Below are 15,947 nucleotides of genomic sequence, written 5' to 3' on the forward strand. Positions count from 1 at the left end.
AAATCTTTTCACGAGAATACCTTTAGGTATTATAACCTACCTATGTATTCTCCTCGCTCACATAGCTCTATTTCACTTAAAAATAAAAAATAAAAATAAAAATTCGTTTATTACAAGAAGATAAAATTACATAACTAGCTCAGTGATCCCACACTAGGCTAGGCCTGTGTCGTGGTGACCGCTCTACAGCATTACTAAGTACATAAACTTTTGGGGTATCCTCTAAAGTCTCTTACATTGTATGAGAAGAAAAATATAATTATGCTAAATGAAATGCATGCAAAATCTAAGACATACTAACTAATACAATTTTTATATTATATTTACAATTTCAAGTGTGTACAAGAAAGTCGTGACGTGTGTCATGCGTGTGTGAGTTTTAATACGTTATTACCTATATTTAGGAATATATTAGATACCTATCCTTTTTTTTATTGGTATTAGTATTTCCATCAAATCAATTCTATTCAAAACCGTACCTAAAACCAAACCCTAGCTTTATTTATACATTGAATAAAAACTATTGGCCTTCACGCTTTGAAGTGAACAAACGCCAGTCATACATGTATAGAATACAGAACAAAACGAATCGGTTCCATGGACCTAATGTCCTATGGTGGAAACAGACCATTGTGAAAATAATTAACTTTGAATGATTGATAGCAATAGCATAACATGTAAAAATTCAACAATAACTTTTTTTAGCTTTTTACGGCGTAGGCGTAGGTCTAAAACGGAAAGCTTCTTGGTCTATTTCTTGGATAGTAAATGTTAACCAAACATCGGATTTCTGGGGGAAAAATTAAATGGCAGGTAGGGAGTTTGTATATCGATAAACCCACTAGTATTAACATGGGAAAAGCATCGATACCTAATTGACTTTATCGATATAATGTCTGATATTAAAGACTGACACTGAATATGATAGATCTAAAAAAATGTTTTGACTAATTAAATATCCAAGAAAAGAATTCGTTCCCCTTATTACGTAAATCGGGCCTAGGTTTTTTTTTGGGATTCGCTTTCAATTTATGAGCTTTGAGTTTTTATGGGTTTGTTGATGATTATTTGTATTTCAGTGTACTTCTCTGGGTATATCTACAGTTATATGTAAAGTTTCAATTACCTATATAAATATATTATGAGGTTACGAGTAAGTTTAATTCAAAAGAAAATCAACTTGACCTTGTAAGCTTCGTCCGCTAGACAACGATAACGAAAGAAATTGCGTTTCGTCCAAACTTTGAACACGAATAGCAATTACCTCCTTCAGCTTTTGTGTTTTATCGTCCAGTTCTTGTTACATCATGCCGACAATTAATTAATTACTGTAGAGTTCCGTTATACGCAGAAATTAACTATTATGACTGAAATTTATATTTATAACAGTTCAACATTAACCTATTAAACAATTTTTTTTATCAAGGAGCGTTACGTCTGCGACCGATAGGTACTCCAATTTTTATATTAAAGTAAAAATGGAAATAAGCTTCTAGTACTTTTGTTTCTGGTAAGCTTCATTGGTTAAGAGCGATCGGACCGGTGTTCTGAAAAGGCGTTATTTTTTTCCATTTACACATTAAAGGCATTAAATATATAAATTATACTTGTTGCCTATATTTTTGTGACAGTTTATTCTAAGTGTAAACAGTTTACGCAATATTCACCCAACAACATTTGGTCCTATTGCGAATCATAATTATAAACTCTTAGATGCTGAAATGTTTCTGTAGTATTTAAGTGTAAGAAAAAACAAAACTTACTAAATTAAATTAGTTTAGTATGATAAGTATATCTGTACGGATATGATGGCAATTCTTGTCTACGTGACAGCGTGATAAAACTGTGTCCGTCACTTTCTATCCCGCGGTGATAAAAAGCGACAGTTATTTTATCACGTTTACTTCTTCTCTCCTAACGTATTTCGAGCTACCATTGGCACCACGCGGAAAATGGTAATTAAAAAGGCGTAAAACCAAAGTTATTACCGGCATAAAGGCAGTTTCTAAATCATAGTTCAGCGTTAATCGGGACCTCGCGTGCCGGTTACCACGAAGTGACCGCTACAGCAACGCTATCGGGGGTGATTTATCTAAGGAGCATGAAAGTTCTTTAAATATAACCTTAGGAAAGCTAGGTATGATGATAAAACAACAAATAAAACTTTTTAAAATCTTAAATCGGATTTCTAATATAAAATATTCTTTTTTTAAATCGGTTAAACTGTAGCCTAGCCTATGTCACTCGTGTCATAAAAACGAATGCAATGGCCCCTCATTTATTAAAATATGCTCAGAAATTTTGATGCCACGGTACAATACATGACACAAATATACATACATAGACTTCAGACTCCCTGTCCCGTAGTCGGGTAAAGTGGCCACTGTTTTGGATCTAACAACTCCTATACGCAGTGTCTGTTTTTAACAGATGCCATTTAAAGCGTAAAAGCCAGATTACAATCTAACCTAACCTAACCTACGTTAGATTGTAAACTAACGGGTTCACAATCTTACGGTGTCATATATAAAACCTTAAGTAATTCACTGTTGCCGAAACTCACACTACAACCTGTATTTCACATTGAACCAATTCATACTAGTATCCAGTGAAAATATAAAAAAAAACAACGGGTTGCACCCGGGAATGCCGGCAGAAGTGAAAACTCAATGACATTGTAACAGTTTTTTGATCAGGTTACGTGTCCGTCTTACGAATCTTACGTCTTACGGATACGTGACCTGTCGCGAGTTTAACATTTTTTGCCCCATCACAAAAAGTGCACAGCGCCGCTAAAGAAGTTTTCACTTCAAAAAATATTTACAACGGCCTATTTTCACCCCAAAACGTAATAATCTCATTCGCCCCGCTTTACCTTTTCGTAATAATTAATCAATACCTTAACGTCAGGAACGCCGGCACCTGTCATCTAATAAATAACTGTCAAAATTCCCCGCAGCCCCAACAACTCCGTAGGTTATAATAAAAGGGCGTTCAATTAAAGTGTTGTAGGAAATGTACGATTTATGACTAACTCCGTAATGGCCGGGTGGTTTTCTATGACTACGTGTGTCATGCCTTAAGGTGATAGTTGAATCACCTGTCATTACTTACCTACTAAGGCAGGGTATAACTTTGACATGTTTTAATCAAAGGCAAATGTCACGATAAGATTTATACAGAAACTAGACAATATTTGCAAGGGCAGACTCCAACGAAAACAACGAAAACGAAAACATGTCTATAGGTATTTCAAATATTTTCAGTTACCGTGAATACTGTATTCGCAGTTTTTCATCACAGGCTAGGTTTGATATTTGCCTTGTAAGAATGTTTGTGCTTGCCATTTACAAGATGTCTGTATCAAAGTGTAAGTAAGTGTCTAATCGAACAGAAAAGTGTGTAAGTAGTGGCATGAATTTTGAAATAAAAGAAAAGGAACGCTGAATGTAATAGGATGCTTTGTCTTCACTTAGGTACCAGCAAGTAAAATTAAGGTAATTTGAATAAAATCATAAGGTAAATGCTTCCCTGCTTGAAACCCTTCTACTAACCAACTTCAATCTTAGGAAATTCATAAGAAGATATGGGAATACTAAGGTTCCAATTATTGGTATTATAGTCTGTATCTTTAGGTATTTAAATAAAAGTAAACAAAATCTACCCTCAAATGGCTCCTTAAGCCAGTTGAGGGTAGATGAAAACATTACACGATCAAATAATGTATTAGGTTAAAGTCAGGTATTTCAGTGACACGTCCAGGCGGTTTTGTATTTGGTCGGATACCAATAAATGTTATAAGTACCCGAAAATTTACAAATTATTTGTTTACTTTTATTTAAGTACTTACTACACTACAGCCTCAAAAAAAAGAAATATTCCTTCAAAAGCTACACGTGTTTTTCCATTCAAACAAAAGTTTACTCAATTTATTTGGGGAAGTTACGCGATTAAAATATTTAATAAAATAATTTGATTTGATCCTGAATATTTAAATTACACTAAGTTTTCTTTTCATAAAATGTCGGAAAAACTAAATCTGCAGTCGTCTCGTTTGACTCCGACTGCAAAATAGATTATCAGCTTGGAAAAAACCTGGATAAATGCAGGTCTTACTACATATATTAAAGTAAATATACTACATTAATCATAAAACTATTAGCTTAAACCTTAAACAATGATAACGTTTACTGCTCAGATGCCAAGGTTTTTTAAAGCAGATAAGACTATTTGTATAGCTTTATTAATAAACTAGATTAAATACGTATTTGGTTCTCTTCAACAAAAACGTGTTGAGCCTTGGATTCCTTAGACAGCGCGGTGACAGGGTGACACCCAGCCTACTTAACTTGATACGTAAGTTTGTAATAGCTTTATAAGGGCTGACATCTGTGACCCTAATCTTGTTTCCATTGATTTTTTGTCATGGATAAGTACAGTTGGCCAGTGACTTACATAAAACCCTGTTAAGGTAGACGTCCGAGAGCTCGTCACTGGCCCAGTACATTATGACATCTTCTGTATAGTCTGTAATTGACTCGAAGGCCGATGAAACATACATTATTGGCAATAGAGGTGACAACAGGGTGTCATCTATTGGGAGTGACCATGCCGCATAATAGGACCTTTACCTTAATTTTAAATTTTAAATTAAAGGAAACATGGAAAAATTCACCGTTTCGGGCAAGATTCGGACTTACAACATCTTGGAACACCCGTCCAATTGCTCTTAAACCAACTGAGCTACCGAAGCTTACCAGCAGCGTGCAGAATTTCAAATTGATTTTTTTTTCAATTTATTTAAGATTTTCTAGTATCGTTTGTTGACGGAACTGCTCGATAAAAATAGTCTACCTTAACTATTTGAAATTAAAAAGATTGCTTCGATGAAATAAAGTTGAATGTCACTTTAGAAGTTATTAAAACAAATCACTTTTTCTTCAAACGCTTCAAATAAATGCTTTATCTATCTTTGTCCAACTACCTACTTGTAGAAAGTAGAAACACAGTCGATCCTAGTCCGAAGCTCCGAATTAAATTATTTTTCTAGCGTTGTCATTGAATTGCACCTTGTTTAATTAATTACCTAATTATTCGAGTAAAAAAAACAAAGTATAAATTAATTATGAATCATGTAGGTACGTATGGTTGTTATAAATCATCATTATGTGGAATCGATATAAAATAAACTCACCAAATTTTTCAGGAGGCGTTATTTACCATGTCGATTCAGATTCAGATTCAGATGTTTTATTGGTAAAAGGCAATCATTTTACAAGTCAATAAATATATGTACAATATCTAACTGTTATTTTACATTTCAGGTATTTGCTGATTAATTATTATAACATATTGATATTAATATTATCTGAATATTATATATTTACATTAATTTTTGCATTTAATTGTCTCATTTCGAACATTGTCAGAGAGAATCATATTATCTTTATCTTACACTAGTACTAGCACCCAAAAGAAAAGGATGAGTGTAGTTTTTTGTTCTCATTTACTGACAAATTTTACCTATATTTTTTGGATTAGTGATGATATTCTATGATTCGAAAAAATCATCAATGCTATAAAAGGCCATGCCTAGAAGATATTCTTTTAAAACTATACATATAGGTAGTTAAGTACCTACTCCATTATGTTTAGTGATTTGATTATTTACTCTAGATACCAGATACCTACATTAAATAACTAATCTTCATTTGATTTGAAGTAATAATACTTAAACAGAAATCCAATTGATTTTCAATTAACCTGAAGTTAGTTCATTAATAACCTATAAACAATTCACGCACGCTTCCCAATACCGAATAATTAAACTATCGACTCACCATAAACAATCCATTGAAGACGATCAGCAAATACTTTATACATCTACTGCCGCAGCCCTCCATATTGGAAAACAACACACAACCGAATTCAAAACAAGCGCGCCAAAACTGACAGTTCCAAATTTAAAAGTTTATTTTTTATTTTTCACGGACGCGTTCACTCGGCGGAGACGCGGCAAGTTCTGTGTATCCAGCCAGTGGCGTTAGAACAAAGTGCCGCTCCGTTGCTACGATTTCGGTATTTAGTATACCCCAGTAGTTTGATGGTGTGAAATCGCGTGCGGGGTTGACTCGCTACCCCCAAATTAGTTTGACCTCGTTATTCAAGGGTGTAAAGTATGTAAAAGGATCGCAATGAAATGGTTTTGGGTTATTGGTCCCGGTTTTCGGTTATTGATGTGTGATGGTGTAGGCGGGTTCGTTAGTTCGAAGATAATTGACTTCCGTGTGGTTTGTACTTGTGTTTTTATAGGAATTTGGTTTGGATACGAGCTGATATGAGGTAATAATTACTAATGGTGACGACCAATTTACTTTGAACGTATCGTAAATCTTATCAAACTCATTTGACATGTAAATCATTAGTAACATCTAGCTAGATATTTTGTAATAGGTGCAGGGTAGGGCTTCCAAATACCGGACTTCTTTCAATACCGGTATTAATACCGATACTGTCTTCATTAATACCGGGTATTGCATAAAAAAAATACCGGTATTGAAAAATGTGTTTAAACAGACGGGATCCCGGTATTTCGGGATCCCGGGATCCCGGTATTGGAAGCCCTAGTGCAGGGTGTTTTTCTAATTAGGGGCTGTCCATAAATTACGTCATCGATTTCTGACGATTTTCGACCCCCTCCCCTAAAATCATCCAAAAATCATGCTTCGAATGACCCCGTTTCCTCCTACGTCATGCTACCATCATCCGATGTCTAGACCCCCCCCCCCTAATTTGAAATGACGTAATTTATGAATAGCCCCTTACCGGCAATATTTTGCCATGTGATTATACAGATCATGCTCAATACCTATGACCTATATCTCGCTAAATATTGCCGGTAAGGTTTACTCGGGTAATTCCGAATGTCGAAAACTGTCGGATAATTCCGAAAGAGACTTTTATTATGATGGAATTAAGGGTGATTTTCATCTGAATTTCGGAATTATCCGACATTCGGTAATACCCGAATACACCTTACCTAATTAAAAAACATGATTATGACTTACCATCATCCGATGTCTAGACCCCCCCCCCCTAATTTGAAATGACGTAATTTATGAATAGCCCCTTACCGGCAATATTTTGCCATGTGATTATACAGATCATGCTCAATACCTATGACCTATATCTCGCTAAATATTGCCGGTACCTAATTAAAAAACATATATAATAGATATACGCGAGAGGGTACGCGAAGGGAAGTTAATACAGCCTGCGGCGGTTAATTATTATGGGAAAAGGTTAAATAAATATTTAGTGCCTAGGCTGTTTAACGAAATAGGGTGGTTAAGAGGTAAACCTAGGTTAAGTAAGCCGATCCTTAAAAAGAGATTAAAAACATACCTTTTAGGCCCACTTGCACCATCCCACTAACCCGTGGTTAAGCGGTTAAACCTAATAACCTAATGTCAAATGGGAAAGTGGATTGTCGTTGGGAATCGTGAGATGACAAAGTAAATTTTTGAAAGCTCTATTAAACTGTCTAACTGTAAAAAAATTATTTCATAATTAAAATAATACATAAACTAAACATAAAACTAATTAAAAACTAAACTTAAATATAAATATATACTAAATAAGTATAAAAAATTGCCTACTGAAGCCCGTCCCGGGATGGCCCCGACGCAAAGGTGCCCATCACGCTCGCTGCGTTGCCGCGTTGGACTGCGATGGACAGCCTTTGCATCAGGAAAAACCTGGAGCGGGGGTCAAGGCCTCTTTCTAGCAGGCGACGACCCAGCTCCCGGAGGAAGGACATATCCTCAGCGCACCAGCAGCCTGAGGTCTCGACAGCGAGGGGGACGAATAAGTACCCGCTTAGCGCCGAGTATTTAGCTTTTTTAAGGGACGCCGCGTGCTCAGCAGCCGCTCCTGCCGACCGGTTATCCCGGGTTAGTAGAATGGTGCAAGTGGGCCTTAGAAAATTAAACTTTGAGACAATGTGAAGACTTGTTAGGCATCTATGCATGTTAGTTTTTTATATTATAATAAGGATTACCTATTGTTTAAGTTACTAATTGTTTTGTTTAGGTGCATGATTCGATTAGTTAAGTGAGCGCTTCATTCGCCAATAGGGATTGCAAACCGGATTGATTTTCAATCCGGCCGGATCCGGCCGGATTTTGGCCTCAATCCGGCCGGATCCGGCCGGACCGGTTCCGGTTAGGAATAAGGATATTAAAGTTAATTAAATGACGTATTTTTCAAGTTTTATGCGTTATATGAGAAACAAAGGGTATTTTTACAAATGTATTCATAAAACAACAATTTGAAGTTAATAAGAAATAACTTTTTAACAATAAAATAAAACTAAGTATTAAAAAGTGTCACATAGTCAATCTCAATTTAAAAATAAAATTTGAAATCTAAGTCATTTATTAATTTTATTATATTTAATCATTCACATTCTGCTCAAATTTATACGTTTACAATAAAAATATAAACTTGATTAGATTCCAAAGCCTGTTAATGGGATAATTATGGGATGAGAATTGGAGAACTCCTTGAAAGGACAAAGTTTTCGTAACTGTTCTTTGATGGAATTATTTATAACGCTGACATCCATTCTAGTAACAAGATATTTTACTTTTAACCAAAGTCGTATGAAATGTGCTCCAATATTATCGTGCGTTCATTTTTTATCCGTGAAAATAGTTTTATAGCCTAAATCACAAATAAATAAATAATTCATGAATATTTGGGGACAATATTATACAGATCGACCTACTCGTAGCCCCAAACCAAGCAAAGCTTGTAATATGGGTACTAGCTAGCTCTAGGTAGTACTACTAGGCGACAATATATATACGTATAGTATATTGATAAATACATGCTTATATACGTAGAAAACACCCATAACTCAGGAATAAATATCTGTGTTCATCACACAAATAAATGCCCTTACCGGTATTCAAACCCAGGACCATCGGCTTAATAGGCAGGGTCACTGAATGGTCACTACTCACTAGGCCAGACCGGTCGTTACAAATGCCTTCCATGGCATCTCCATGCTTTAATTTTTACTTCTAATTATTTAAGTAATCGTCGTATCGTGCCGATTCGTGCCACCAACATGAAAGAAGACGAAATCCTCTTCTGTTCTCAATCATCGTCATATTAAATATCTTCTTATTTTACTATATTTGGATTTTTTCATTCGTTCTTTATTCTGTTTAACTTCTTTCTTCTATCCGTCGCCTTTATCTTACCTAAAACGCGCAGTGGGTGCTGCGTGCGGTCTTTTTTTCTATTTTCCCGGATCCGGTCCGGATCCGGTGATTTCAACCGGATCCGGTAGCTCCTAAATAGTGCCGGATCCGGCCGGATTACTGGATCCACCGGACCGGATTGCAATCCCTATTCGCCAACAAACTGGTTACAGTTTGGCGATATTGTAAATTTTGTTTATGAGCATACCTTTTGTGTAAATAAATTAAAAAAAACCGGGCAAGTGCGAGTCGGACTCGCGCACGAAGGGTTCCGTACCATAATGCAAAAAAAACGAAAAAAAAGCAAAAAAAAAAACGGTCACCCATCCAAGTACTGACCACTCCCGACGTTGCTTAACTTTGGTCAAAAATCACGTTTGTTGTATGGGAGCCCCATTTAAATCTTTATTTTATTCTGTTTTTAGTATTTGTTGTTATAGCGGCAACAGAAATACATCATCTGTGAAAATTTCAACTGTCTAGCTATCACGGTTCGTGAGATACAGCCTGGTGACAGACGGACGGACGGACGGACAGCGAAGTCTTAGTAATAGGGTCCCGTTTTACCCTTTGGGTACGGAACCCTAAAAAAAGATAAGTAAATTTTATGACATTAAATCATTGATGCCAAAATAATACAGTTGTATTTAAAAATTAAATTATTTGTGGTAGGAGTAAAAATATAATAATAATTTTAAAATCACTACACCTTATAAAACAAAGTCCCCCGCCGCGTCTGGCTGTTTGTATGTTTGTTCGCGATAAACTCAAAAACTACTGAACGGATTTTCATGCGGTTTTCACCTATTCTATTCTAAGAGTGATTTTCGACGAAGGTTTAGGTGTATAATTTGTTAACCCGTGCGAAGCCGGGGTGGGTCGCTAGTATGACTATAAAAACAAAGAAACAAAAATGACTCCATTATTTTTCCCTGGAAAGTTCACATGTAAAATCAACAGCTGACCCATGACATGAAATTTTGTAGCTCTGAATGTTAATTCAAGAAGCAGTAAGGAAAAAAATGTCGTGTCGTAGCCGTCCGGTGGTCTCATTATTCATTAATTTAGGTCAAACAGTGGACAGTGGAACGTGATTCATTAAATTAGCTCCGGGAATGCACAGCTGGGATTTCATTCGGCATTCCGGACTCACAAGGACAGTACAAGCATTGCTTAGTTTGGGCACAGTCTATACAGTCATTCAACGAGTCGTGCGCACCCGAGTTGCATACATCGCTGTCAATGCCATTGTTAGTAGCTCGGTACACGTCAAAGGCCGTCGGACCACTGTTATTAGGGTTCCGTACCCAAAGGGTAAAACGGGACCCTATTACTAAGACTCCGCTGTCCGTCCGTCCGTCTGTCACCAGGCTATATCTCACGAACCGTGATAGCTAGACAGTTGAAATTTTCACAGATGATGTATTTCTGTTGCCGCTATAACAACAAATACTAAAAAAAAACAGAATAAAATAAAGATTTAAGTGGGGCTCCCATACAGCAAACGTGATTTTTGACCGAAGTTAAGCAACGTCGGGCGGGGTCAGTACTTGGATGGGTGACCGTTTTTATAGATAATGGTACGGAACCCTTCGTTTGCGAGTCCGACTCGCACTTGGCCGGTTTTTACGCTGTGGTTTGGGGCTAGGTCGATTATTGTAAGAATGTTCCTAAGCATTTGTTATTTATTTATTGACCTACCGTTAGGGCCAATATTGTTTGAACACTCGTGAAATTGCCAACGAGCTGATTTTGGTTTGCTATAGTTTTTTTTATGCTGGGTATAGGGATATTTCCTGTATTTAAAATAGATTATTTCACACCATCCACGAAATAAAGCACCAGAAAAATATTAGAAAAAAACCTAAACGGCAGTTATTTTCAGACGTCATTGCCAGTCATTGCTCTGTATTTCATAAAGATTCCATAGTGGTTAATGGTTTTGACAGTTCGAAAAAAAAAACTGATTTGACTAACCAGTAAACTGGGTTACATGGTGTGCTGTAACAGGGAATAAATATTAAAGGGTTGGAATCCAAAAAAAATCTATGAAATTAAATGTAGCGAAGTCAACATTAAAATAAATGGAGATTGTATTTTATTACACGACGACCAAACAACGATAAGAATGCACACTTAAAATTCTTAAGCACTGCCATTAATATTCCCTAAAAATTGCATGTGTTTCTGGACATTCCTGTTAACATTTTATTGGATGCAGTCAAAACCGTCGTATTATGGCATTGCCATGGCAACACATTCGAACCACCGAGTTCCTTCACCTTGGTGGCAACACCCATGTCTTAGGAGTTCAATGTACTGATTTCCATAGGGCTAGAGCTAGAGTGATATTTTATTATTTCCTTCCGAATCTAGTAAAATACACGCAAAGTGACTGGATTAGCCTATCTTGTAGTTAGTCTAGATCAGCCTTTCTCAAAGTGTGCTCCGTGGCCCCCTAGAGCAAAGCCTCTGTGGGGGCTCCGCGCGAAAAAGCGCAAACAAATCAATAAACAGCTCTCCTATATCTCTGGTCCACAGTTAATTTTGCAACCGATTTTTTTAATTTGGGTTACGACATATATTTTGTTTTCCGAAAAGGGTTCCGTCTCCAAAAAAGTTTGAGAACCTCTGGTCTAAATAAAGGCTTATTAGATCAGTGGTTCTGTCCCTGGAAGTACATCATAAGGTCCGCGGAAATATAAATACGCCAACACTTCGTTAACTTTAATGAGTTCAATCATAAATACGCCATAGCGTTTATTAGGGAGGTGGAACATAAAATTAGGGGGAATATCTCTGATGCTCGCGCGCTGCCCTCCTAAGCTAAAAAGCGGTATTTGCATTCAATTTTAAAAAACTTAAATGTATCTAAATTAATCAATAAACTAAAACTAAATACGTCTTTTTAGTTTAGGAGGGAAGGACGTATTTTTAATGAAAATTGAATGCAAATACCGCTTTTTAGCTTAGGAGGGCAGGCGCGGGTTCGTAGGTACCTGATGCAAAGGTTGACCATCGCTCGCTATCCAACGTGGTAATGCGGCGTGATGGGCACCTTTGGACCCGGTACAACTCACAGAGGTCTTTTTGGGAATATTTTATTTTGTAGTTTATTGATTAATTTAGATACATTTAAGTTTTTCTAGGATTGTATATACCATTACCATTTAACGTTATTTACTAAATAAAGTTTGCGTCATCATAAATGTTACCTACGTAGATTATCATATTCTTGAAGAATATTTTGATCAACTTCCGTGAACCTATTTATGTCTTACGACGACATTGCGTTAAATTTTATTGATTTGATAACTTATTCATTTCACGTCCGGTAACTTGGTACGGCCCTGAACAATGACCGATACCGAAAATGTTTTTCTAAATTCATTTAAATTATTTTCTTTTAATTCCTTCTTTAACAACATAATCCATATAATAGCGTGCCAAGAAGTCTATCGAATGTCAAGGTCAATGGACCTAGGTCTTATAAATCTAGCCCTAAATGTTACCTGGTAGTAATGAACCTGACACGAAAATGGTTATGCTAATCTAATGTCCCAACATGTTCTAAGTAAATTACTTTAGGTTTAATAGGAAAGGTTAATTTTATTTCATATTTGTGATTGGTTCTAGGTAAATTTAAGTGTTTAAATCCGGCTATTAACCTCTTGAGAAAGCACGTGCAGATTTATGTTAGCTAATATCAAAGGTTATGATGGCCAGTGAAGAAAACTTGATTAACCATAATCAATTAATCACTTTACTTTATAAAGACGTGACATTTGGATGTTAACCCAGCTGCATTAGGGTCTCCCCAGATATATTGAGAGTTCTAATCGCCACAACAATGCAACAACGACAACAACACAATTGACAACATTTGAAAATTAGTAAAATGAGCTAAATCGAAAATCATTTCGGTAAATATGTGCCTATGTGTAAGACGAAGACGGACGTTTTAGATTTTTCACATTTTTATTCAAGAAATTATTTTAAACTGGAAGTGTTATTTCATTTCGGTGGTTTAATAATTAAAATCATCTCTACTTTAATCCTTTTTATTTAATAATATGTTGATAACTTCCGTTTTAGTACTAGCAAAGAGAATATATAGTATAGAGGGGTCCTGTCTTAGTAAATTTTGTAGTCACAGTAAATTTACTGCCATCTATCGACATACGACTAAAACTCAAAATGAAAACGTATAAAACTATCGAAAAAAATTATATGTATGGATAAATGATTTTATTATTTTTATATCATTTTGACCCATGTTCATTCACTGATACCTATGTGTTAAAATTGATAAATATGAAACGGTGTCGTCAACGCCATCCAGCCGACCATAGGTCAAAGGTGTGTGCGCCATCTATCCGAGAATGACTTTTTTTTGATTTCCGAGGCACGTTTTTTTCTTAGACTTTATTCATCTTATACGGAGTTACATATGTATTTGGTACTAGTATCCGTTTTTGGTGTTTTAGTTAAGTATTGCTCATCATGCGTATGACCTTATTACATTATAACTTTGGCATAAGTAATAGGTACATCGATACTCTTATTACCAAGAACATTAAAATTTGCTTTAACCGACCATTACCCTCAAATACCTACTAAACACCAAAACACTTATTTCTATATAGGTAGTTAATTACGCCAGATAATTGCTACCTGGAAGTAAGTAAATAGAACTTAAAACGAGGTTCCGATGTTATCTTAATAACCACGTTATGTTAATATAATATATGTATGTAAGTATATATATATGAAACTTGTTAAATATGTTTCTTTTCCACTGTGCCCTATAAGTACATTATCGATCAGTGCCATCAGTGGTATCATGTATCATATAGATTCATGATACTAAGATATGTAATTGACTGTGTAAAATCAAAAATGCTCTATAGAGCATGTTCGGTTCAACGCTTGTGTAGATATTATTAGATAGGTATATCTACACAATCGTAGTTGTTTAATCGACTCATACTTCGCGGGTGAATGTTTAAATGTTAAACGTTAATAATTAAATGAAAATATATCTCTTAAATGGTTGATTTCAATGTATACTTAACGAAAATAATCATACATCTTACTTTGTTACACATTATTTAAAAAAATATAGACTAGTCTTAAGCGGGATATTTTTTAAGTACATACGGTACATAGGTACTTGAGAATAAAATATGAAAAATGTAATATTTACATATGTAACCGAGTTGTTAACTTTTATTGTATTGTCCACAGAAGAGACATTTTTCTAAAATGTGTTTCACCCTGATAAATTTCGTTGCTGTCGTAGGCGTATTGTTGTAGCGATTAGAACGTCCAATTCGTCATTCAAGGCGCTTGTCAAATGCATATTTTTTCCAGTTTACACCTATATAATATCCTCCTAAGTCCCTGCAGCATACAATTTTTTGAACATATTCCAAAATCTATTTTGAACTTTTATTGTGTAACTAAGGGTTCCAATTTTAAAAACAAAACAATTGCTTATGGGTCTCAGGAGGTTAAAATAATTTCCCGGTCAAGTATTTTCATATTATATCCGCTCTATAAAAGAACTTGTAATATTCGGTCAAAAGTCTCAAAGGTTAAATCAAAGCGCTAGATCTGGAGCAAGTCAATTTCATTTCACCCCGGTTTCGTTTCCGTCTAAAAATATTCTTAAAGACACCCCTAATCTAACCTGGATTTCAGTGAATTCTCTTGGCTTACTTACATTTCATTTACATAATGATGGAACAGTGGGTTTCACAAAATAAGAATGGAGAATGTGCGCTAGAGTTAAGAAGGGTAAATACCTGGTCTATTCCTTCAATAGGTAGGTATATAAATAGTTACCTACTGTGAAAAATGGGCACATTAAAAATGTTTAAAATGATGAATGAATGAATGAAATTAATTTATTCCAGAGAGCATACTTCCATACAAGTAAAGGATGACTAACGCTAGACCGGGCCGGGCCCGAGCCGAGGCGTCCGACATGTCATTTTCTATGACAGCTTGACAGCTGATCGGTGATCACGTAGTGCTTTCTATAGAAAACCAACGGCGTCTAGCGTGAGCGTCCTTTAGACATAAATAATGTTCTAGAAGTTGCTGCAAAAAATAAAATAATTCCGGAACGATTTGACGTTTCCTGAAGCGATGCAGTCTGCAGCATTGTTAGCTGCTGAGTACATTGCCTATTTGTAACTTTGCACTAAATACTAAATTTTAACGTCATATAAAGTAATCTGTGCTGTGAAAATATTCCTCACTGTGTATTGGAAATACCTACATATAACAGTCAACAGTCCATTCACCTTTAATTTTTGTACGTATCCCCCTATCCCCCCGAAATATGACCCATTTAAGCGGACTTTACACAATCCAATTAGTCGTCGCAAGTGATTGTAAAAGGAAAACGCTGAACCCCCGTGACAGCCCGACAGCCCCCACTTCCGAAATCATTAGTCATTTACAGTCGTGTCAGCATTGTGTATTGGTATCGTAGATCGTAGGTAATGACTATGAATCATTGAATTTATGTATTTTTTTAAACCACGGTGGCAAACATGCACGGCCCGCCTGATGATAGTGTTACCATGCCTATGGACGCCTGCAACCTCAGGGGTTACATGCGCGTTGTATGACCCTGTAGTTCCTTATTGAGAGAACCACAGCCGGAGC

General features: G+C 35.8%; 1 protein-coding gene across 1 annotated transcript in view; it reads right to left on the reverse strand.

Moving 5' to 3' along the window:
* Positions 1–6,279, reverse strand: part of LOC134792714 (23 kDa integral membrane protein-like) — a 39,889-nt gene extending 33,610 nt beyond the window's left edge. The window contains exon 1 of the mRNA XM_063764012.1: positions 5,841–6,279. Within this exon, the coding sequence (XP_063620082.1) occupies positions 5,841–5,903 (63 nt within the window). The 5' untranslated portion in view covers positions 5,904–6,279. The remainder of the gene's footprint in view (positions 1–5,840) is intronic.
* Positions 6,280–15,947: the final 9,668 nt, after the last annotated feature.

This window comes from Cydia splendana, chromosome 8 (genome assembly GCF_910591565.1).
Source record: "Cydia splendana chromosome 8, ilCydSple1.2, whole genome shotgun sequence".
Classification (NCBI taxonomy): domain Eukaryota; kingdom Metazoa; phylum Arthropoda; class Insecta; order Lepidoptera; family Tortricidae; genus Cydia; species Cydia splendana.